The 26480-nt window shown below is 41.5% G+C and overlaps 1 protein-coding gene across 2 annotated transcripts in view; it reads left to right on the top strand.

The window, feature by feature from the left end:
* The window catches only part of Wb (wing blister), a 190548-nt gene that overhangs the window by 60274 nt on the left and 103794 nt on the right, over positions 1–26480 (top strand). The window contains exons 3-13 of one of the 2 annotated variants that reach the window (XM_076811986.1): positions 7081–7323; positions 10221–10451; positions 16115–16351; positions 16749–16910; positions 17778–18074; positions 18572–18832; positions 20043–20290; positions 20632–20866; positions 21598–21824; positions 22855–23042; positions 23997–24278. In XM_076811986.1, coding sequence (XP_076668101.1) covers positions 7081–7323; positions 10221–10451; positions 16115–16351; positions 16749–16910; positions 17778–18074; positions 18572–18832; positions 20043–20290; positions 20632–20866; positions 21598–21824; positions 22855–23042; positions 23997–24278 — 2611 coding nt within the window. The remainder of the gene's footprint in view (positions 1–7080; positions 7324–10220; positions 10452–16114; positions 16352–16748; positions 16911–17777; positions 18075–18571; positions 18833–20042; positions 20291–20631; positions 20867–21597; positions 21825–22854; positions 23043–23996; positions 24279–26480) is intronic. The other variant, XM_076811987.1, reaches the window with a different exon arrangement.

Genomic DNA, 26480 nt, shown 5'->3' with positions numbered 1-26480 from the left:
TGCAGACACCTATGAAATCTACCCCACATTTACAAAAATGAATGTCTGTGTTCATCCTGCCCTTTGAAAGTCGACAAACGCCCCCAATTATCATCCACTAAATCGTAATATATAAAGCAGAAAGTTTATACGTTTGTGTGTTTGTCTGCCGCCTAAGAACTTTCGAACTTTTGGGTCACGAAATGTGCCTCGGCTCATTATGCCTCCCCAGTCCAGTGTAATGTACTGACCCTTGCTTATCGTTTTTCTCCGACTTCCTCTGTAAATATGATTCACACTAATTACCCAAATGCTGCGTAAATGTAAATACTGCGTCATCCCTGCTACCCATCGTTATCTTAGCCAATGCGTCACCTATCCAAAATCCTGCAATTCTGCCCTATCCCGTCATCCCCTCTCTTACATTCCGAAACCTTTAAAACCCATCACAGTCCCTTATCCTACAGCATAACTATTCCAAAAGCCACCAGTGTCAGTCACGGAGTCAAGTTAAAACAGTTGAATCTCCAATATTCTTACATTAAATTGAATAAATATCTTTGTAAGTATTATTCGTAAAAACGATAGTTTAAATTATCCTTGTGTCCATTACACCAGATGAATGTAACCGTTCCCACAAATTTTTTTTTATAAAACCGCAGTCGAAATTCCTAATACGTATATCTATTTCGAATATAAAAGAAGGCGCAGATAATAGCACTGGTTAGTAGCAAACAATGCCCATGACAATCTGTAGTTTGGAGGGTCGAGAGCAAGTGGGAAGAGGCAGTCCTGTGGTTGCCGTGCTTCTCACGAGCCAGGGTGTCCGACATCCCCTTTATGGCCGCGCCGGGAGACCGTAAGTCCCCGTTTAACCGTGGCTAAGGGGCACCACTAATAAATTGGCATTGTGCGCTATCTCGCGAGGACCGTAAATGGGGTGCACGGAGGTGCACCAGCAAGAAAGTTTACCGGACAGACGGTTCCTGGAGCCGGTAAGGCCTCGAGTGCCTCTCTTTGCGCCGTCGTCGAGACTCGTTCCACGGGGTCGGAAGAGTTCCACCGAAGAAAGGGCGACACTTGTCTTTATTAGAATTCTCGGACCTGGCGGCTTCTGAAGAATCGCTCGCTTCCACTTTCGATGGAAAAAAGCCACCTAGAATCTTGGCGCGGACGGAATTTGAAATTGAAATCCTGCAGGTTGAAGAAACGAGGCTCGAAACATGGCGGCAGATTCGAATGGGTCGTGGTAGCTTCATATTCTTGGAAACAAATAAATGTGCATCTGAAAATTATTTGGAGACCGTGGTGAAACAAAAGATCCTAGAATTCGTTGTTAAATAGTGCGTGGAATATTATATCGCGTAGAAGGAAACTCCTTCTATTGGCAAATTAGAAAATGTGAATTAAAGTTGCTGCCTTTTCTATTTAGACTTGCAATGGAAAAAGGAAATACGATTTACTGTTTCAATTAATTGTTGATTTTCTGAAAACTTTCTTTGCTTATTACCGAATGAAGCTTGTATTTTGGATTTTTCTGGTAGAAGGATTTCTTCGATAGTAAATTTATTTCAAGTCGTGCAGTTTAGAAAAGCAATCCTTCCAAATGAAAGAATCTATAAGTGGATGACTAAGAAGCTAGAAAATTAATTTCCTCCTAAAATTATATTATATACGAGCTGCTGTCGGCGGAACCAACTGAATATCATCGCTGCATTATCGCAGTTGGATTTGTTGCTCGTTCTGGTTTACAGTTTGTACGGTCGAGCTCGCGCGGAAAATAGCGGTTGCTTGTGTATTCAGAATATCTGGCCTACACCGAGAATAGAGTGTGCAATTTACTTTGGCGTTATATCATCCCCGCGCGAAAACAAAAGTACAGAAGCGTAGAAAACGAATGAATGGTCGGAATGATGCGGCGGTTCGTGTTCCTTTGTGAGTTACCGATGAAATTACAGGAGGTACACGCATTCGTCGTCTCCATGCTGCAGAAATGAATGTCAGGAGCACTTAGAAAATGTGAAATCTTGTGAATTTGTTGAAGAACACTTTGTTAATACTGTGGCAAATTCAAATATTGCAAGTATTTTCTATTCTATTTGGATAGAATTTTCTGTGACTATAATCTTTTTTTTCTGTAGATTGGAACAGAAAATTGTATTTTCTATTACTTTTCTATTTATAAGTGGGACGAGAATACGAAAATTATTTGCAACGTGACAAATCGTACAGAGAATTAAATGGAGAAGTGATAATACATTATTAGAAAATGAAATCTGAAATAGAAGGATATGAAAAAGCGAAAAGGGTGCTTCCAGATTTACACCAATTAATCGCCAAGACGTGGTTAATTGTAAGCACTTGTACGACTCTAATTAGCTACCACATGGCGACCCTCTGACGACTGTTTCACTAACTCGAAGGGTAATCTTCGCGACGCAAATTGTTCCGAGAAGGTACGGCTTCGGAGTCAAAATGCAATTTGTGTATCACTTCAGATCGTAATTGGGCTGCAGTTAATTTTCCACGCGAATATAAATAAAATTCAGAAATAACGGACGGAGCAGTGCAAAAAATGTTGAGTTCAAAGGAATTTCAAAAATATCACTCGTCGACAGTGATACATTACGCAATACCTCTTGTTAGAAAAAACTTGCTTGAAGAAAAATTATGTTTCTTCATTTTGACTACCTTTCCCTTTTGTAATTCTGACTCACTTCCAAAATACACATATCCTACTCATCGTTCACCATTTTAATTTCCATTTCGCAAATCCAAACGCTCCAACCAGAATTACTTATAAAATTAGAATTTTATAAATAACTTCTAACTATCGCTAAGAAAATACCAGGGATCAGAAACGAGGAACGGAGAAGTGAGAGTTGGTGGTTGCAAACAGGTTACGAAACGGTCAAAGTAGCGTCCTTTTTTTGGAAATACCAGGACATCGGTATGGCCAAGTCTAATCGTAGTGTTACAGCACCATCGACTTCGATCCACGTGTACCTCTGACAAAGCAGAGTTCATCGCCGAGTCGTCGCCAGACGTCGATCCAGCCACTATTGACTTTCTTCATCTCTCGAGCTTCCACTATAAAGCCATTTCTGTCATTCGATGCTAATGCCGGCCGCATCCTTACAAGGCTGTGGATACGTTCCAGCTCGGAAGAAGGCGACTAGTCGCCCGGCTAGATCGTGGGAGCCTTCTCCTGGGCGAGCTGCACTCCACGTGCCCGCATCAGCTGCGAGAATTCCGCCACTCTGATCTAGAGATCGCAAAAAAATCGTGCTCCTTGGATGCCCCAAGCGAGACCGAGCGCGACTCTTGCAGTTACGACCACTTTTCATATTCCCCCGAGCCTGTCTTTCTTTTTCATTTATCGCGAACGAAACTGCTATCTCTTTTCTGCTGTTTGCAACTGGAAAATTGAGAAAAATTTGGTACATTTCAAGAATGTAGGGGTGGGAACACCACTTAAAACATATTATGAGTTTCCATATTATTATGCATTTCTGTGAAATCGTTTGACTTAGATTTTTGTAAGATATCATTTTTTTTTAATTTTTTAAATATCAAGCTTTCCCCTGTTAATTAAGGGTGTGTTACAAGCCGAGGCCGAGGATCGAGTTTGTTTGTTAGAGTTTGTTAGTAACGGACGAACCGGTGCCTGGCTAACACCGGGAGCCTTTATAAGGAGGTTGGTAAGCGTGGACGAACCGGTGCCTGGCTAACACCGGGAGCCACTAGGGAGGTAAATGTTCGCGGACGAACCGGTGGCTGGATAACACCGGGAGCCGTTAGGAGGTTGGAAAGCGTGGACGAACCGGTGCGTGGCTAACATCGAGAGCCACTAGGAGGTTGGAAAGCGTGGACGAACCGGTGCCTGGATAACACCGGGAGCCACTAGGAAATGTTAATTTAGCCTCGTAACTTTATAATTTGATACACTTTGAGCGGTAAAGTTATATCTATGTGGGTTTATCTCGGAGAGGAAATTCGGATAATTATTGATTCAGATAAAAGAACTCTGTATAAGAAATAACTAATTATATTAAACAAAACCAATTGGTACTCGAATACATAGAAAAATATAATAATATAATAATATGATAAAAAGCTAAATAGTAATAGTACAACCTATAAACGAATATTTATAATAAAAATGAATTGCACTTTCAAGTTCAGAATTACAAAAGTGTGAAACTCGGAAACATCCAACGCGAGTTGCCACTCCCATTGCAAACGTACGGTTTCGAGGCCATAAGAATATTAACTGTAGTGCCAAGGAAAGATGTAAGGAAGCAGAAAAGCAAGAATCACGAAAATGCTTCGCGCTGTCAGGCCTATCTCGATACGATCAGAACGTGCAGTCTCTATCAGGCTGCAAGTGCATCATGACTAGAGGCTCCACGCTGTTGCACTACAAGAAGATCGTGCTAGGGTGCGTCGAGTATGGCCCTTGACGGGTTTTCTTGCAGGGTCATCCAATCGAGCCTACTATTTACACGAGACAACCCTATCGAAGATAAACGCGGTGCCCCTTGAACTGAGGGGACCGGTTCGAAGCACTTCTTTCACACGATCCCTTGAAAATTGACGCGGTTACGCGATGACTTCATGAAGCCTTCCATCACACTCGCCTATCATATCCATTTTATCTTCAGTCCAATCGAAAGGGACCACAAGAAATTTTCAGGATTTTGCAGACACTAGTAGAAAAATAAAATAACGCAGAAGTAAATACCAATATTTCCCATTCTTCTACAAAAATTATTTGGGCAAAGATTTGGTACATTAGCTGCATAATAAAAATAATGTGTTCCAATTATTAGGGTGCACACAGAGATAAATTTGTCAGTGTTGTATGCTACCTAGCAAATAGTATTTTAGTTATACAAGGTGTGAAAAAAATTGTACGGTGATCCTACACCTCTGGATCTGTTGAAACTCTGGACCTGGAAATTTAAGATCCATTTTTTTATTTTATTTTAATCTCTTCTACTCACGGGAAGGATAAAGCGTGCGAAGGGTATCATTTTTGTCGTTCATTGTTTGAAACATTCTTTCGAGGACAGTTCCTTTAGCACTTTTTCTCGTTTTATTGAGAAAACCCAGAATTTCAAGGTCAAGGTTATTTTGCCGGTACGTATATTTTTTAACAGATCTCCATCGAACCAGACGTGTAGAATCACCTGCGCGAACCATGACATAATACTTGCACACCCTATACAGGAACACCGGCAGGAAAGTCCATTTGTTTCTCGTTTTTCCTGAAAGCACAACAGCGGCCAAGAAAATCGAATACCCTCGTTACTACGCAGACAGAAAGCGTCAACCTTGAACTCCGAATACGCTCTTGGCTTCTACACGACCTACCCCATGACGAGGCACGCGATGCTGATAGCGAGTCGAAGCAGATGAACACGTGCAGCCAGTATAAATATTTAGCCTTCGGAACGTTTGCGCGCCGTGATTCTGCTTCCCCTCGCCGTTCTGCTTCTTCTCGTAAAGGCTCCTGGGAGCTTGCGGCCTCCGCGCTGTGCGTTCGAAACGTCGACGACGCGTTTGGATTACTCTAGTGTGAAAAGATGAAAGAAACTGTTTCGCGGTGGCTGTCTGATTCGTGTCTCGATTGATAGGCCTCGCCGTTTCAGCAAAGTGCGATGGGTCTTTGCTGCTAAAGCTGGTATCAAGCCAGCTGTCTTTGATTTTAATGTAATTTGAATATAGGCTTGGGTTTGGAGTTTCTTCTTCGAAGACAGATTTAGTTTTGTGGTCTCTTTGGGTGTTGAGGTGAAGCTGGGGATAGTGCGTAGAGACGAGGGAGAATAATGTTACTCGGTATCTGAAGGGAAAGGAAATTCTAAAGAGTTAAGGCTCCCCCAAACCAACGCGAATTTCGCGGCGCGGAGCGAATCCACCGCGGATCTGATAACACTGCCCATAAGCCACCACGTATAAAAAACCGCTGCCTTGTCTGATCCGCGGCGCGGAGCGGATATTCGCGTTGGTTTGGGGGAGCCTTAAGAGTTTTTGTATTCGCTTCGTGTTGACCCTTGGGCGAATCTTTCTTCATTGCGTTACACGTAGAATGGAATAGTAAATTCGGTGGTAAATTGATTATTCGTATAATTACTTTATTGGATTTGAGGAATCAGGACTACGTTTACTTGTCGTCTGCAATTGCATCCCCATTTGTAAATAACTAGTAGCACAACTACGCAATTTCTAGTCAAGCTAAAAATTTCCACATTCTCCTGTTCTCCCGATTTCGTTATTTTCATTTGTATATTATAACCCCATCTACCAGTAACAACGACATTAATAAAAACGTTTAAAAAACTCTGGCTCCGAGTTTCTCGAGAGCCCTCGAACCGCTCCAAACTTCCAATGGCTCCCCGCCGCTCAGTGGAGCCGAAACCGCCGGAATTAATATTAAAACAAGCGGTCGATTTCCATGATCCGACTCGTTAGAAGAATCGAGCGGCGCATCTACATGCCGCGGAGCGAGCAAAAGGATCGGATAATTGAATCCCGTTTCCTTCGGATTCGAATCGAGCGTCCCGTACCGAAGTCCTTAGAAGGAAACGGACCCCGCCGGTATCGCGGACACGCGATCTGTCTTTATGGTCCAGAAAGTGGGCGTCGGTCGGGCCTCACAATGCCGCTGTAACGACGACACAACGAGGACAACGACAAAGACGGGCCCGACGAGTGAACGGGGGACTTTCCGTCATGTTGGTCCGACGAAACACCGTGACGCGTGTCCCCTGGCTGACACGACGTCCTCGGTAGTCTCCTCCTCGTGAGTTACCGCTATCACGGACAAATTATCCACTCGGAAATAATCGGCAACGGTGCATCGTCAAAACTATCTTCTTTTTGTTTTACAGTGTCATTAGGATTAGCTAGAGCATAGTGATTATAGTTTTAGATTGACTGTAGTTTGACTATGGTGACTATTAAAGAATAGTCGAGAATAGTTATAGAAATCTATAGTCAAGGGACTGCAGTGACTACAGTTCGACTGTAAGTCCAAATAAATTTATCATCTTTGTAAGGATATGACTATCTGACGTGTTTGGAACAATCTGTTTTCAGGTGTACCAAGTGGAGTACGTGATAGTGAAGGCAGCGAACTCACCGCGACCAGCCGCCTGGATTTTGGAAAGATCCATCGACAGTGAGGACTTCCAACCGTGGCAGTATTACGCGCCCAGCGATGAAGAATGCTGGACGCGATTTTCCCTGCCCCCGATTTCTGGAAAGCCCGTCTACATCGGGGATGACGAGGTCATATGCACCAGCCTCTATTCCAAACAGACACCTATGGAAAACGGAGAGGTAACTTCGCTGCAATTCAATAATTCTTTTAGAAACGCAAAGAAGACAGAGGCAAATTTAGTTGAACTGATGTATTCCCTGGCTATTTAACACGTGAATTATTAAATCAACCAAAGTCAGCTTTGACAATGGAAGCCCACGCGAAGCGATAAAGTACGATTTCCACTATTTCTTTATTTATATTTATACAGGAGAGCCGTTCTAATACAATTTGCAACCCTCGTCAACCATCACCTTTGTCACCAAAAGCCTTCACAGAACTTTTCTCTGCGCAACACCAAAAAATCCCACAACCTCTAGGGTCTTTTTGATTCAGAATCACTTGACAAACATATCGGAGAAGTTACTACTTCTCAGTACACCCTGTACACTTTGTAAGAGAAGGAGTTTGATCCTGCAATTGCCAGGAGTCCCTCGTCACAGGCGCGCACCAATTATCCAAGATCACAGCCCTTTGGCTTATTCAGCTTCCATCTGTTTATTCAATGAAGATCCTCGTGGCCGTGGAAAATTGTTCCTGATGCGGCGTTTAAGTGAAAACTGACTGAAATTGCTTGTCGTAACGATTAGCGATGCCTGTTCGACGGGCATGATTGAAGGGGACCTCGGCTAAAAAGAAAAGAAATCGGAGGAGCGAGTAGAGACGACGATAGAACGGTGCTCGCTGCGATGTGGACTTTTACAAGTGTCAATCATTATTCATTCCCGTTAAGAAACGGCTAGGTGCTATTATTCGTGTCCGCTTGCGAGTAACGCGGAGCGCGAAATCGGCTGTTACTCCAAGTTGTCGCTACCTCGCGGGGCCCGCTCGTAGCTGGATCATTAATTATCGTTCATTCTGTTCCACCGCTCGTGTAATTACGTGATTGGATGATTAGCTAGCCTATGGTCTAACGCGTGGAGCCACGGGAAGCAACTTTTCCAAGGCATTTCCTGCGAACCTCGGGCGTTTTGTTTGTATATCTTCAATCATCTCTTGAACGCGAAGCAATTTCAGCTTGTTATCTACTTTTGTTTTATAGTCCCTTTGGATTCGCGTGACTGTCGCTGCTGCTAATTGTGATTATTGTATGGCGATCAGTGTCGTGAGTTTTTAAATTCAGCGTTCGAAGGGCGTAAGTCTGCCCGTAGAAGATTAATTTCCATCACATTTCTTACTCTCCCCGTTCTTCCAGATCCTTAATTTACGGAATTAAATTGAATTATTTCAAATTTCATGATTCTTCTAATTCTATATTTCTACACTTCAAATTCCTGTCTCATTGTTCGGCTAACGCGTTTCTCAAGATGAGCTTGATATCGTGATCCTACCTAGATCGTTACTAAATTTGAAAAAGGAACCAACTACACAGTACCTATGTAGAAATCTTATCGAGTTTTTCTTCTTGGACTTTCAGTCGAAGTAATAATCTCTTAGATTCTATTAGCAGAACACTAGTGTATACTACAAATCCACGACCAAATCCTCTCGTTTTCGACCCAATATTCAACCCTGTCTCATTATTACAATACGTTAAGGGGCCCAGCAAATGCTAGCCAGATGGGTGGTGGTGGGAGGAAATTAGCGGGTTTCTCGGAAAGACCAGCGGATAATTAGAGCTTATAGCAGTGCAGGAGCACGCGCACACGGGATCGGTTTTGTGCAAACTGGAAGGTGGATGGCGACGAGGAGGACGGCAGAAAGATCGGCCGTGGAAAGAGAGGGAAAGGGAGAAGGAATCGATGATACAAAAACGGCGATCCCTACATTCCGGCCATGTATGGTGTAGGCTGGCCTTATATGGGGCTATCACGTACGCACCTCCTAGGGGGGGTTTCAGCTTTACGCTTCTGTACGCCCTGGTAGAACTCGAGGAGGGAAAAAAATCGGAAATCGCGAAACGGGGAATCGACGAGCGCGGTACCTCGCGGGGGGAGCGTCGCGATTTCACGTGAACCACTGTTCCAACATCGAGGACCAACTGAATATGCATTTTAGGAACATCTACCACTTTTTAGAGTTCACTGTACCTAATCCTTTCTTCGAACAATAATTTCTCGTTTGTGTTCAAAGATATTTTTTTTGCAGAGCGTTTAGTGTTATCACGGACTAACATTGATTATATTAGTAATAGAAAACTTAAGTTCACGTGTTAAATTCGTCGAGTGCGTAGGGAAGAGTTTCGTTAGATTGTATCCGAATCTAGGCATTGAAAGTAAAATTTTCCAAGGATGTTCAGTGTATTCCTACTTCTTCCATTGACGACATAATTTCGATAAATTTAGTTATTTTATAGTTAGAAGTCTGTGGACATTCCAAGTCTGTTCTACTCTCATGTTTGAATGGAATGTTCCACATTCTATCCGCGGTATACATACATAGGTACTTTAAAAATGGTCCAATTCACTGTGCTAACAGTGATTGTTGCTAGCCTAGCGAAGGGTAGTGTGCCAGCCGTAATAAGGTGAAAAAATTCGTCAAAGGACTTAAATGTCGGAAAGCGTAGGTGTGTCTACTCCGAAACCCATGTAATTGTCCCATATTAGGAGCCGCTTAACGCCATTTATAGGACTGGTTCTCCTAACACGCAACGCCATTCGCGAATGATTTACTCCATTGGTCCCAGAGTTCACTTAGAATTTAATGCCACACGCGAACGTTTGAATTTCTCACTATTAATTACCAGCATCACTTGTGTACGTAATTTGCGTCGATAAACGCGCAGACTCGGAATGAATATCTAACATTTTATAGCAATATAATTTGCATAATTTTGTGAACGTCATTGCAGGTGATTCTTCTGAGCTTTCCTGTTTAGTTTACAGGCACAATTCAGAAAGTTCGCTTTTTACTTTCACGATAATATTTAATCAATGTTTAGGCTGGCAGGTCTAAAGCAGCGACTTTCCTTTTGCAGATCCATACTCATCTGGTGAACGGGAGGCCTGGTGCCCTGAATCACAGCACGACCCTTCAGGAATTCACTCAGGCTAGATACGTACGGCTTCGTCTTCAGGGCCTTCGACGTAGCGGGGAGGCGATCGCGGACAAAAGACGCGGCTTTTATTCGATCAAAGAGATAAACATCGGGGGAAGATGCCTCTGCTCTGGACACGCGGCGAGGTGTCGCTACAGCGTTCAACACGGGGTGAGTTAGAGACCTCAGAATAATTTCTTAACTAAAATTAAGGAACTTTACTATTGCTTCGATAAATGAGACAACGTCGGATCAGCGAGTAATGTTGTTTTATTCATATAATGTTTAACATATTGACGGTCCGACGAATTTTATATAGTCCATCGTACAGTACAATTTTTAATTACTAGCATATCATGATAACGCAGAAGAGTAATTTGAATTTTCTTGAAGAAAAATGTTTTAAGGATTGTAAATTATTTTTATCGAGTCGGTCGCTAAATAGTCTCGCTTAATAATTTTATTCTCTGTCTGACGACTTTTTTCTGTGAGAATATAGATGTTTTATGGGGTCAGTGTTTGTAGATTATGGGGGTGTACGAAGCTTTTCGAGTACAGTCTGGAAAATCAATCTTTGACCACACTGTACGTATAGAGTTGTCGAATCTTCTTTAAAAATAAACTTTTCAGGAATTAACTGGTTTATCGAAATAATTAGATAAGTGTTCTATTGCATGATAGTTTTAATAGATTGCAAATATCAAACTGCATCTACGCTAATATATAGATTGACTAGCCCATTCCATTTGCTTATTTGCTTATTTCCTTCTACTGCGTGCTTGGAAGCATTATATTTACATTCGTGGTTAAATAACACTATATTTTAGAAAAGTCCAGTGACTGTAGATCTAGGAAGAGCAGACATTTTTTATTCTGCTAAATAGATTTCCACCTAGGAATTGCCAGCCATAACACAACTATTTCTAGTATTTACTGCAATACTTGCTGCTCTGTACCAAGTATCATTATCACGTACATAAGTAAATAAATAGATGAATACATCTGCCTAGCAATATCGTATCATCAAAACGCAACACATACTTCATTTACGATTTATTTTCACTGGAAATTTGTATGGAATAAAATTGCTGAAATTCAGGGAAGTTAGTTAATGAAATATGAAATTGAGGGGGACAAAACTAATAATTGAACAGACACCGAGCAAGAAAAACGAAAGCACTGCCAGTAAATCATCGCTGGGTCTCATTTCCTTCGGACTGTCCTCTCTAAAGTTAGATTTCACGAATACCTCAGATTCGAAGGGACAGTTTCCTCTGTGGTCCAGGAAATAAATCTGTCGGAAGTGCCATAAACTTGTCAGGCCTCTATCTGCCAACGCTGCTAATGGCAGGATCGCCTTTGCTTCGAATTTGCAGCAGTTTCGTGCACTCAAGCTCCCTTTGCTACCATGTTGTGATCACTCTAATTTTTTGACTGTCTTTAGACAGTTTATCTTTCTAACTAGAAATCGAAATTTATTAATAATATATATAGGTATTCTATACCCCTGATCTTCGAAACTTCAAAATCTCCATTTCCCTGAAGCATCCTCCATTCCACGCTTCCTACTACCTTAAAACTCATTCTGCAACTGACAACACTGCCAACTGCATAAAAATATCCTCAGAAATCTTTCCCAACACCAATCCTTTCATTTCCATTGCACTTCACGAGTTCTTCTGTATATTCCAAAACCTCCATCAACTTCCAATCGATTCATCATTCCAAGCCTCGTGTACTTCCAAGACAGTTCCAAATGCGATTCTGTCACTCGATAACACCGCTTAGATATTCAAGCATTCCATGGAAACGCTGTCCCCGCAACAAAGGTCCTGCTGGCAATGGCGAGCCTCGTGATCCCTCGGCGACGATACTTACACGGCGAAACAATGCCGGGCCCAAAGATTAATCACCATCCTTCAGTGCCGCGTTCGCCCGCAATGGGAAAATCATGCAATCGCAGATATACGAATCCTGCATCCTATCAGCGTCCATGAATGGGCATTGGCGGAGTCGAGGTTTAGCGCGGACGAACAATCGTGGTCTCTCAGTGCCCTGGATGGGGAGAACCGGGACTCTTGTTAATCGTTGCGAAATCTTCCTTCGTCGCGTGCATTTAATCAGGCCCCGCGATTGTCGCGCCATTTCGCCTCGGAGATGCAACGAAGTCAGAAAGATCGCTGGTCGGTATTCGCGTCAAAGGAGTCGCTCCCGTGTCGTTGCTCCTCTGCCTCTGTTCCCCCGGTCACCTATGCGCCGCGGTGATGAATGCCCGATGATCTCGAGGCATTATCATTGTGCACGACTGAATTTTAGTTCAAGGATGGTGAAACGTAGCAACAGGTGTTACTCACAGTTGTAACTGTACATTTTTGGAGTAATTGTGGTCTTGTCGAGTAGATTCGTTTGTAAATATTGATATCCAAAGTCTGATTTAGTTAATGAGGGCTCTCGATGTTATGGAAAAGATTGCAAACAGAGGGAAGTGAAGGATGGAGAAGTTATGGGGAAATGAAGAGGTGTGTTGTCAGAATTATTAATGGGAAATGTGAAAGATTAAATCTAGTAGTTCGATGAAACTCTTAAAATTGTGAAAGGTTTAAGAAAAATCTCGTAGCCGACGCTGGCTTTGAGCAAGCACCTTCTAAAATGTCACCTTCCGCGCTCGTCGACGAGGTATTCGTCTTTGGATTACCTTAAATGCATTCGCCACTTGTCGCGACGCTTTTACACAGCATCTTTAACGGACAGCGAGTGCCGCCTCTGATTTCGAGCAGCGAACAACGAGGCCCTGGAGCCGTCGAAAAAATTCGCTGGTCCCGCGATCGAGGCTTCTTACCGCGACACCGTTGACTTTATAATAGGCCGATTAAAATCAGCTTTTGGCGATGCCCGCCGGGGGTAAATTGAATTAGTTTTTGGGCGGGTCCGATGCAGGGATGCATCTGATTGATTGGCACGTAGACTGAATTGCGATCACATTGCTGAATACGAAGCTGAATTCGGCGAGCATGCCTCAAATATTCTGAGTTACGTCTCAATCAATGTGTCATCTTCGATCATATAACGTCGGCATCCTCTGTTTCCCCATTTTCTTGTTTTAATGCAAGATTTGCCTTTTTTCTTCTTTGTCGTGGAAGTTAAAAGCTAGTGCCGGTGCATTGCATTGCTGATTAGAGAATTGAATCGACATATTCAATCGTAGAGCATCGGTATTATTAGCTTGCTCTGTTTCTGTCAATTACAGATGCAGCCCACCGCAAATAATACCAATGATTAAATGGCAAGTAGCAAGGAAGTGACAGAAAAGAATATTCCTTGTTCTGCACTCATTCCTCTTTTATCTTATTTCGTGGAACGTCGAATTGAACGCGGTTCTTTCGGAAAATAATATCTCAAGCGTGTACACAGTTGTTGATTATTACACGCAGCTAGGCTGACGTTAATTAAGTCGTTGGTGCATCGATCTCAGTAAATCATTCGATAACGTTTCATTGAGGCACTCATTAACTGTTCTCGTGGCACGACTATTCTCCTGAATGGCCAGTGCCATTCATGAAAACACAATGAGGCTTGTAATGTATCGTAAAAATTGTAAGTTACGGCTGATTGGTCTCATCTGTGAGTCAACGGTATCGCCGAGTTACAATGGAAACACTACTCGTAAGTCTTATCGTGTATGGACTGTATGGATTTGTAATTCCAGTCGTACAGTACGAGTACTACACGAATTCTTCAATATTTCACTGAAATTATGCACTGTATTAATTTTTAGATCGCATATTCTTGCGATGAGATTAATATATACGTATTTAGAAGCGGTTATATATTAAATTCTTAGTTTTTCTCAGGAAAGACTTGATATTTATCTTCCTCCAATATTCTTTCATCTATCATTCCCCCAATATATATAAACAAAAAATTGTTTATTTTTTTGAGTAGGAAAATTAAAATATAAATGTTAAAATTACTCAGATTTAAAGTTCAATTCAAATCTCTTGATTTACAGTCTACGAAACTAAATAGATATATAATTCTAATCAATTCTAAAGTAAGATATTTTAACTCCTAGTGTAGGTAAATCGTATAATACAATTTTCACGATTATCTGAAAGAAGTATACGATAAATCCTCCAGGAATTCGGTTCAGAGATTAAAGAAAATGCTAATTGAATTGCAAATTCAGTAGAAAGAAAATAAAATACAGTAAAAAGAAATGAAACTTTATGTCGCCTACTTTTTGTACATTTAATGTGTCTAATTGTTTTCTGTTTAAATGTAAATACGGACCGGTATCTGCAGTAAATTTATACACAGTTAATGTAACATGTTTGGCTCCATCCTATGCAGAGGGAACTGAACATCGTTTAGTGAATCAGTCCCTGCACCAAAGTCCCCGATATTATTTATTACCGCGATAATGGTTATCCCATTTGCGCTGGTCGTAACAAACAACCGGACCTGGCTTTCGATAATCTCCCTTCGGTACAATTTCAACGAATTGAAATTGCGATTCAAATCCCAGCAAACAATACCGTTTAGAATTTTAGAACATAAAGTTTTGCAGATCCTTGAAAAATCTGTAATACGATAGGAATCTTTATGGCAATGCGATGCTTTATTATAAAAAATATCTAAAATTGCTTTAGAAGATAATATTTTTATTTGAGCTTGTGTTCTAGACTCAATATTATTAATATATTGGTAATAGAACAGAAAGAGTGGAAAGCTTTTTGATTCAAATTAACCCTCCTCGCTTCACTGCGAACTAACTAACAATTTCGCTAAGCAGCTTACAAACTTAAGTCATTCACGCCCGCGTGAATCCATCACTGATCCATTACACAGTACTCGGATAAAATTCACAGGCCAATCGAGCCGCGCGCGGATTAATGTTCGCGATAACGCACACCGGCTATCTTAACGTTCCTATAAATTTCAAAATGTCGCGAGGGGACGACGGCGTGGCCATTCTGTCTTCTGCCCGGGCCCAATGCATTTGCGCGTAGAGTGCAGCCAGATATCTGTATCGCGAAACATAAAGAAGCATCTCCGTTGCGGCAGCCGTTGCGATTTATAAAGCAAGCTTATGCAGTTCCTGCTGCACCTCTGCGTTAATCGATTCAAAAGCCGCGAAGAAAAGGGGAAACCGGAAGTACGGTGTCGTTTGCCCCTTTTGATTTCAATTTGCCTTTAAACTTGCTCCTTATTAGTCGAGCCTCTATGGTGTGGTATGGCGAAATAAATTTGGAATATTAATCCTTCACGAATTTGGCATCCTTTCGTTATTTTTTTAACGATGTATCGTTTATCGCGAAATATGAGTTTCATTTCTGGTATAAATTTTGTTGGACTTGAGCTTTTTAGTAGGCTATGGTGCAGTGTTAATTAATTATTTGTTTACTAATGCTCTTCTCATTCTTGTGCTTAGAATACTTTAAAAATTGCCAGCTGTAATTATAATGCCATATTTTCTGGATTCTACGAGCTCTTTTCTAATAATTAATTATTTTACTTTGAATAGATACTCCATTATTGATATATTTAGTAAGCGTTCATAATCACCGCGTAGATTTCGGTTGTGAGAACTAGAGAATGATTCAACTAGTGTATTAAACAATATCAGTACTAGAGACTTAAAAATAAATTTATTCGGGAACACAGCACCAAATTTAAGTATAGCAACATACTGCAAAAAATTGCGTCCTCTGTTTGCTGTTTGAAAATGGAGTGATTAATTGGCGAACGCATCGGGGAATCGAATTTGTAGATATTAATCAGCCGCGAAAGGATTAACAAGGTCCCATTAAGAGGTGGTGTGTATTGTTTCTCAGCATCAAGAATGCGAATGCGAGCGCCACACGTGCGGCGAAAGATGCGAAAAATGCTGCCCCATGTACAATCAGATTCCATGGAAACCGGGTACAGCTGCGAAGGGCTTTCACTGTGAGAAATGCAACTGCAATGGACATGCAACCTCGTGCAGATATGATCAGGAAGTGGCCGACAGAAGAATGTCCATGGACATTCGTGGGAAATTTCGTGGCGGTGGCGTCTGCATTAATTGCACAGTAAGCCCGAATTTCTCAAGAGGAATCGGTTGTTTGTCCCTCGACAGAGAATTTCGCGTTTCAAGCTTGGAATTCTCAATAACATGATACTAGCTAAATTTAACAGAAAATAATATTGTCAATCCAGTCGAAAAAGCACAACTTCCAAGCTGCATTCTTCCATTTCTTTCTTGGTGCACCAAAAAAGTTATGGACGCGTCGATTTATTAAAATTCAAAAAAATGTATTCATCCGTACGTAAAAATTCACGAAATTCTGACAAAAATTTATAAATGTCAAAACTTGCAGCAGGAAGTAACTTGAAGTCTAATACAAGCTCATAGTAGTTACTACTTTTGCAAACAAGTGATCTTAGACACGAGCACCCCCACTAATCGCTAAAAATGTTTTGTTGCAGGAGCACACGGCTGGTATTAACTGCGAAAGGTGTCAGGATGGATACTACAGGCCGAACGGTATCTCTCTCGATGCACCTGAGCCTTGTTTACCCTGCAACTGCAACGTGCATGGTAGTACGGGCTACTGCACCCCTGATGACTCGTACACGCACATGGGAAAGGTAGAAACACGTTCACTCTCTCAATAAACTTCATTCGTCGTTCAAATTTCATTTAGAAGCCACAATTGGTTCTCGAATATTAACAGCAAAGTGAAAGGTGTAAGCAAAGTCTCCCGTTTTAAAGCAGTGGGGTATCCATAACCGTGTCACAAAGGACAGTGTTAAGCCTGCAAGGTGATTACTAATCTACGAGCGTGCGATTTCCCTGCACCATCTGAAAGATCTTGTCAATAGTCACCTCGAAAAATGTCCTCCAGGTTTTGCGGTTTTGAACAAAAGAAACCGGTAGTATAATCCCTGAGTCGGCAGTTGAGGAAAAACTGAGGAGTGTAAAGGTAGGCTCTCACTATGCCTCACCTCGCCTTGCCTCGGCTCATTTTATTCTTCCTATGCTTTTCTTATGTATTTTGACAATTTGACTCACACTCGGCGCGACTCCCAGCCGCGGATCCTTCCTCGAGAATATTTTGAGGAAGAAAGGCGAGGCGAGCCGAGGCGAGGCGTAGTGAGAGCCTACCTTAAAGGTGGCTTGCCGACCCACACGCCGTGGGAGTGCACCTTAAGTGATATTCTAGCAGAATGCAGATTCGAGCGCCAAATGTGCTTTATGAAATGACCCTTATTCCAGGGCCGTGTTGGCCTGCGACGAGCCCTTAACTATGGATCAGGACGAAACCGCCTGAAAGGTATAAAAGTCAAAGGAGTGGTCCTGGAGCGAAGGCCATGAGGCACGCTTGTGAGTCAGTAATCTCCTTGCAGACTTAACATTGTCGTCGTGTTAGCAGCTAGCCAGTGAAATTTCAAAAATCTTGTTACTATCAGCCGTCGAATCGACCTTGATCAAGTTGAACACCAATTGTGTTCCAGGTAGCAGGTGCTTGCGATTGCAAACCTGGCTATTCAGGCTACAAATGTGACCAATGCGCCGCTGGTTATCGCCAGTTCCCGGACTGTATGCCCTGTCCATGTGATTCCCGTGGGATTCTGCCATCCCACGACTGCGAAGGAGACTGTTTGTGCAAGGCAAACGTCGCTGGTGAACTCTGCGACAAGTGCAAGCCGGGACACTTCGCGCTGACCAAAGAGAACCTCGATGGCTGCCTTCCGTGTTACTGTTTCGGTGTCAGTGATCGCTGCGGTACTGCGAGACTGTTTTATTCTTCGGTAAGTTTTGTTGGGAGCTTCTCAGATGAATTGAGAATGCAAATAATAAAGTTGTATGTATTGTGGTCCAAGTTCCTTATATGTATCGTTGCTACTGTTCAAGTAAGTTATTGAATAATCTTATCACAAAGAATTATAATCTTCGTCGTACTATCGACAGTTATGAATTGATTTATGCAAGAATATTTATTTCACTTAGATTGTAATACTTTGAAATCTTTAGCTATTTATATGGCTAAATACTCGCTAGTACTATTTCTCTAAGAAAACCAGAATCTTGAATCACAAAAAGAGTGGAATCTAAAAATCTTATCCTGGAATGTGTATGAGTAAAATTACAAAATACATACGTGTATTATAATTATACGTTACGGGTCAAAATGGACCCAGCTGGACCAACTCAATGGAGTATAAGTTCCTTGAATTGTTCCCCCTGTATTGTGATCGTTGAATCGCATGCGACGCGTTATCCACGTTTATTAATTAATTAATTTCAGATATCATCTCTGGAGAATTGGCTAGTGACCGATATGAACGCGTCCCGCCCTGTCGTCCCTATTTTGGACACAGATAATGGCTGGCTAACGGTGGCACTCTTTGATGTCGAATACGATAGTCCATTCTGGTTGGCTCCGCCGATTTATTGCGGTAATCGTCTCTCGTCTTACGGCAGCAATGTCACTTATTCTGTCACCTGGGTCGTTATGCGCGGTGACACCAGTGGAAAACCTACTACGGGGCCCAACGTCATTCTTGTTGTAAGTATTCAATCAGCACTAATCGTGACTAATGGTACAGGCGAGTGCGGACATGTTAAGGGAAAGTACAGTGTGGTAGAATTTCATACTGTAACTCATCGAGCTTCCCTGTTACCTTGATTAATTCCCTCCGGAATTTCATCATTCACAATTTCGCCAGATTGTTTTCTTGGCTGACTTTACAGCAATTCGTTTTACCTACCAACAGTGAAAAATAGTGCTGGACACTGTCTCGCCTTAATTACACTTTTTCCAAATAGTAAATAAATTTTTTTAACAGTATTTGTAAATTACTATCGAAATTAAATTCACAAAGAATGATTAAATGGATATCTTTATTACTCTTGCGTTTTGAAGTAAGCAATGCTATCTAACGAATTAGCAATTTTTCCAACAGGTTTAATATACTTATGATTGAAAAGAATTCTATTAATGTAATACTAAGTAATTGATATTCTAATATCGTTAAAGAAAGTTTACTGCGATCAGGGGCGGTTTGGGGATTTGGCGCCCCTAGGCTAACAAGTATCTGCCGCCCTTTCCGCGAAATAATATGAAATATTTTTTTTTTAAAAGAGTCGAGACAATTTCAAAATTAATTCAATATGGCAACTCACATATGAGTTACTGCTAATTCGCTATTTGAAAAAGAAGTAGGATCTTTTTTTAAATTTGTTTTAAGCCTCTGCGTTTAAACCATTCCCAATTTCTTTCCCCCAAAATTTGTCCCTCTCACAAATTTGTCGCCCCTCAAATTTGCAGCCCCCAAAATTTGATGCTCTCCAAAATTTTCCGCCCCCAAATTTGCAACTCCCCAAAATAGTTGCCCTAGGCTGCAGCCAACTTAGCCTATCCAGAAATCCGCCCCTCCCTGCGACAGAGCGGTCTAGTAACTCCTACTACTTAATTGCTACCTAAACATTTTTCAACCCACGATACAAAAATAATTTAAAAACAAAAGCTGTACAGTTAGAATACAGTACACACTATTAGCGGCTTTTTGAGATATGAAGATTAATTTAACTCGTCTGAACTGACTGGTCATTTTAGTTGCAGCGCGTTAAGATCCTTCAGGTAACGAGCAGTTGCTGGACCACCATGCGCATCTCTTTCGTTGATTTTATTTTTCGGTGCTCAGTTCGCCCCGAAAGGCAGATTACAATGATTACCATTTTTGCGCAATTAATCTCCTCGTCTTATTTGTTCTCAGGGTAATAATGGCATGCGGATAGCTTACGGCGAGGAACAATATAATGGCCAGGAAGCGGAGATCACCGTTCCTCTACGTGAAAACGGCTGGTACCACGTACGCAGCGAGATCCAAGATATTCCTACGCGATTAAGGAGGACCGAATTTCGCGGAGATCCTGTTACCAGGATACAAATGATGCAGGTCCTCGCGGATCTCAAGTACCTCATGATAAGGGCGCAGTATCATTCCGAGCAGATCGAGGGAAGGTATGTAGAAACAAGGGGACAATTTAACTAACAATTAGCTCCCATGCTTCCCTCCTGAACATTAATTATACAGAGAAATTCAAAGTGTCTTATAATTTCTGGAATTAGGAGGAGACTTTTTGAATATTTTTTTAAATCGTTTGGTTTCCTTTTTGTTTCTCTTAGAACATAAATATTTGCTATGGTAGAATAAATTGTGATTATTTGTACTGTCGTGAGTGGTCAGGTGACTTTCTTGGTTAATTGAATTGTTTATTAACGTGAGAAATGGGTGGTAATAAAATGTAATTACTGGTCTTCAAAATAGAAATTCTAGGATCTCCTATGTTTCTCTGTTTCAGTCTTCAGTCCGCGGTAGTGTCGATTGGTGAACTCGCTACCAGTGGTGATAACAGTACGTTGGTCGAATCGTGCGAGTGCCCAGAAGGGTACGAAGGACTCTCGTGCGAGCACTGCGCATGGGGTTACGTGAAAGTGATAAAGAACGGGACGGATCATCGAAATCATCACGTCTGCGTGAAGTGTGATTGCAATGGGCATGCGAGCACCTGTGATCTTCTCTTGGGGGAGTGCACCGTGAGTACCATTTAGCTTATCTTTTTTACTTGAGAGCCTTTTTATTGCAATTTTCATAGTTTGCGCATTATTATTCGTAATATAATATTTATAAATATTATTGATTTGTAATAGAATATGAAAACATTATTAACTTGTTACTTAGTGTTTAAATATTATTAATTTCTAATATAATATTTTAATATTATCAATTGGCAATATGATATTTATTAATATGATTGATTCGTAATATAATATTTAAATATTAGTAACTTGCATTATAGTATTTAAATATTATTACTCATAATATGATATTTAAATATTATTACTCGTAATATAATATTTAAATATTATTAATTTGTAATATAATATCTGAGTATCTGGTGGTTGACGTTGATTGACGTTGATCGTAACCCGAGTGATGGGAAAAGAAAGAAGTAAACTGAGATTTAAAGTTTTTAAAATAGAATGATATCTCGAAAAAAAAGGTGAAAGGAATAAATAAGTCAGAATGATATATTGGAAAAACGAATGCAAATCGATCAAGTTACTGTGCGTAGATGATCCATAGTGCAGACATGAACCTAAATCAGCTACCGTAGGTTCCTTCCTTACCTCTAGTAACTTAACCATTTAGTGATATCGTAGATACTGCGAGGTAACTTAGCAAAGACTTACCCCACGAGTTCTTCCGCAAAAATTGCCTTGATGAAGACAGTGATTCAAGGCTGCTATCCCATTTTGTTCGATAGACTTGCGAGCACAATACAGTGGGTCCAAAGTGCGACCGTTGCGCGGCTGGTTTTTACGGTATCGCCCTGAAAAGCACGCCTGAAGATTGCAAAAGATGCGCCTGCCCACTTCTGATTGATTCGAATAACTTCAGCCCGAACTGTCAGCTCGACGATCCCACTGACATCGACAGTGGATACATTTGCACTCAGTGTCCGAACGGGTACACTGGCGACCACTGCGAGAGGTAAATATAAACAGATACATAAATATAAAATATGCAACGGAATAAAATGTGGAAATTCAAAATCTCAACGTAGGAAAGGCTTTTGGTTGCACATTTGTGCGAATTGCTGAAAGCTAATGTTAAGTTTCGCGATATATTCGATCTTGTCAATGTGTTAAGGCTGGTTTATATTTTTGAAAAGCTTTTGCTGAGACATTAGACTATAGTTCGTTGGGCAATATGAGAATACGAGTCTCGAAACGCCATCTTTGGATACTTGTAGGCAAATGTATATACAGCTGTAGAAGGTACCGAAGAAAAAATAAACCTAACCTAACCTTTTGCTGAGACGAACCAAGTGATGCAAACTTTAATCTAAAAACCAGTAAGAATTGCTTTGAAAATCGTAATTAGATAACTCCCGAAATTATTAAATTTTTGAGGAATTTTTAAAAGAGTTTGCTATGGAGCTTGCATTGGGCGGGTTTCCGTGAATGCCGAATATCCAACGTGAAGTTGCCGCTTAATCGACTGGTCAAGCGTATCTCCCACTTGAAAACCAAAAAACGATAGAAAGGAATAAAAATAAAGAGAAAACAAGCTTTGTTAGATCAAGTAGGAAATGACAATTACGAGGCTGGTAAATGCTTCCACACTAGCGAATCTGGAAGAATGTTTTATCGGCTGAATAAGGAGCAACTTCATGTCGGTCGTTTGGGATATTGAAAATCCCGCCAAAACTGCAGTTTCTTCGTGACGTTCAAGCTAACAGTGTGCGTCCTTCGATTTATCTCCCCAAACGAAGCTTTATCTGCAAATAGGTAAAGCAATTCGTACCATTTTGTACCAAAATCACGCAAGACTTGACATTCTTCGTTGTCGAATTGATTTATCGGAGAATAAGGTTTCAAACGATATTCTAAATAATTCCTTTTGGCACGTTGCTCTCCGTGTCCAGATTTACTGTCTCTAAAGTCACAGTTCTGCAAAACGAATAGCTTAATATCGTAGTTCAGTATCTGTATTCATGTTTATTGTTCTGATTCGATAGCTGCGATGTAGGATTCTTCGGGAATCCTTTGATACCCAGCGGCACTTGCGAGCCGTGTCTCTGTGGCGGTGGTCCTTGCGATCAGGAAACAGGGCGCTGCTTAGAATGCCGTGGTAACACCGAAGGCTGGAAATGCGACAAATGCAAGCATGCCCATTACGGAAATCCTTTGGAACAGAACTGCTTGCGTGAGTATCGTATCTTAAGTTTACTTTGCTATTTCGTCGCAGATAACACGCGATAGGTATCTCGTGCACGGAAATCCTTCGCGAGTATTCCGAACGCTGAACGTTCTGTCATCTTTTCACGAAGTTACTTAATCAGCTGACGTGTTACTAATTACCAGTTGATTAACAGTACTAATAATCGCTACTGTTCTTATGAAGTGTAAACTACATATTCTAAATATCCTAGATCCATTTTTTGTATTATTCTATGAATTTTATTTACGTATACCTACGTAACGTAAGTTTTGTCAATATATTCATATTTTCATTGACATGTGATTCAAGCCAAGAAATTTTAGATTTTCATAGATAAATTTTGGATACTTTTCATCCAACTTCCATTCCCAATTTTCTGCAATGAACCAGTTTTCTTAAATCATTAATAATCTTAAAGATATTGCAATGCATAACTATTATCACTGTTGCAGAGGGTACACTAGATCTTTAAGCACTTGTTCTCTTTGCACTTGAGTTGTATGCAGTGGCGGCACTCAGGATTTAATTTTGGGGGAGCCGATTGAACGGATAGAAATATTTTTAATACAAATTCAATAAAATTTATTAGTTGATTAGAAAAATGTATTTACAGAATAAACTCCATTTTCACCGTGGTTACATCAACCTGCATTTTCCTTTTTCTTTGGAGGTGCCAGGGCTCCTTGGCTCCCCTCTGTGTGCGCCACTGGTTGTAAGAATAATAATCAATCGTGTATCATTCAGCACGATTGATCGTCGAGTCCCTTAAAGTCACAATTTTAAATCAACCATTACTGTTCCCATATCATATCCAACAAACAAGAAATCAGAGATGAAAGACATCACCAGCTAAATCTGTTAGCTCGTGGGTTATCCAGACATTGACCAACCGTCGCGAATTATAAATATAAGAAGCTAACGAAAATTGCATTGTTGCAGCGTGCAGCTGCGACCCCCTCGGCAGCAGTTCCACCGAATGCGAGGAGAAGAGCGGTCAGTGTCCCTGCGAGCCTTTGTTCGAGGGTCGTGACTGCTCCTCCTGCATCGAAGGTTACGGGAACGTGACTGCAGGTTGCAGGGAATGCGACTGCGACGTGGGTGCCCTCGACGAGGTCTGCGATCCCGTAACCGGTGAATGCAGGTGCGCGGACGGCGTCCTTGGCTTCCGGTGCGATCGTTGCGACGCTGACCATTACGGCTTGTCCGTGGGAGGCTGCAAAGGTGAGTACCGTTTCAGAATTTTTCGCCGATCTCACCTTATCGTGCAGTCCGTGGGGCTTCCCTCGCACGAGTTCGAGGGGTCGGTTCGGAGACCCAGCCAGCTCTGTTCCCTGGAGAACAAACACGGGGCGCTCGGAGTCCCATTAGACGCTATGCTTCCAAAGGAAACAGCTTCCACCTCCAAGGGAACATGTCGAACCCGCGCGCGTCGATTTTAATGAAACTCTGCTGATTTGCAGAATAGTGAAAAATATTTGGCGCTTATTTTTTGCTATCGGCAATCGTCCATGTTCAAGTGGTGAAAACAGCCACTACAGTTGGGGGTTGAAACCATGTTTTCTGGAATATCTAGAAAACTATTGGGCGTGGGACAATTTTCTTACTTGGAGTCTGAGTTTTTTAAAGACGAATCCAGCCTGGTGCTCAGTTTCTAGCAAATTTGGTAGAAGTCCGCAAAAATTCGCACCTTTAATACTATTGAAAAAATACCCCGATTGCATCCAAGCTGCTCTCGGCTTCGCAATAAAATTCAGGAATGCAAGCCACTATGGCGGTCTTATCAATTTTACCCCCTGCTACTTTTGCATTACTGTATCTCTGCGAAGCACAATGCTCGGTCCCCGTAGCTAGCATTTACCATGATTTCGACGGTTGGAAAGCGGAGTGCAGGTTTCCGGTGGTAGGAAAGCCGCGTTTCGCTGACGAGCATTGCGAGGAACGCGAGGAAGAGTAATGCATAACGCTTCGTCTTGTTCTAACTAAGCCGCGGATGTTTATCTCCCGGCTTCTTTAAGTACGGGGCACTTATCCGGCTGGACAGGAGTCGTGAGTTCAGGATGTTACTTGAGATTTACAAGAGTCGAACCACCCTTTGCCCGTGGAACACTTCTGACGTATAATCTGTTTAGCTTAGTTTTAATTTACGATCGGCGTTTCCGCGTGCGGTACCGTTCCGCTCGTAATGCCCGCGAGTTTCAAGGCCTGTGTGGTTAGGGTTAGAAGCTCCCTCATTGTCCTTTTTCGATGGGCAGATAGATGTATTTCTCGGGAGGTGAAACAAGGTTTTCTGGGTCCTTTGATAAATGTGGGATTTATTTGCGGACGTGCACGTGCTCTTATGGCGGAGCACCCCCAATTGTCATTCAAGGATTTTGTTGCCAGATCTGGGTTGCTATTTGTAAAATTTGAGACGTGGTTTGTTTCGTTGTTTTAGAGATACAATCAATTAGAGTTGAATAATGTGTGATATATAAGTACAGTGAATATAAGTTTCGTTTATTGAAGTGACTTGTGCACTAACATCGTTCAAATGCACGATAAAATCGACAGGGGGCGATTTCTGTGCTTCCCCTGTTAAGACGATCTGGAAAAGGGCGATTTTTTGTGCAGAATTAAGTGAAGTGTAGAATAACGTCCTTTCGTTTCAGACTGCTTTCGAGGATATTAATTTTAGGAGCCTGCCAATGACACCAAAATTCGTATTAGTGAACTGGTTAAATGTTGAAACCTCAGCTTCGTGTGATACTATCCATATTTGAAATTCTCCATGTGAGAAAAAGTAATTCACAGGACTTAAATAAACGCAGTAGTTTTTAATTCCCTTTCGAGCTAAATTTAATCGCGTCTATTCTTTTAAAAACATTTATAGTTCGCAAAATAGAAAAAAGAATCTACGGCATTACAGAATTACCCCGTGGAGCTTAGATCGAAGAAGGATGCGGCTCGTTGTGGAAACAGCCTTAAGATCATTGCAGCAGGACGTTGGAGATCAGCCTCGTAGATCAGATACCACAAAGAATCCCATAAATCGTAATCATTCAGCGTGAGGCCGAATGCTCGCGCAAAGCCGCTCAATGCACTCCAGCTTCTCTTTCCTCGGCATCATCGTTGCTCCAACTATTAATGATTGCTCCAACTTTTATTGGAAAAATCAGTTGATCCACCTGTTGCAAACATCGGCTGCACAAAGTCACTCCTTACCTGACATTTTTCTTAGCAATAGATCACCCTACAAATTATAATAGTACTTCAATTTCAATGCCATAATTATTGCAGATCTCAATTAGAGAACGTTTACAAAATTAGGGGATGAAGGGATTTGCCAGCTGACTGAAATTAATCAGCCACTTAAAATACAATTTTAAGGGTTGCTTCTTCCTCGTAGAAAACTCTAGAGTGCAACATCCTCCACTTTCCTCAGTT

The sequence above is a fragment of the Andrena cerasifolii genome, chromosome 5 (genome assembly GCF_050908995.1).
Source record: "Andrena cerasifolii isolate SP2316 chromosome 5, iyAndCera1_principal, whole genome shotgun sequence".
Taxonomy (NCBI): Eukaryota; Metazoa; Arthropoda; class Insecta; order Hymenoptera; family Andrenidae; genus Andrena; species Andrena cerasifolii.
The sequence above is the reverse complement of the archived record's forward strand: the minus strand, read 5'-3'. Positions and strand labels throughout refer to the sequence as shown.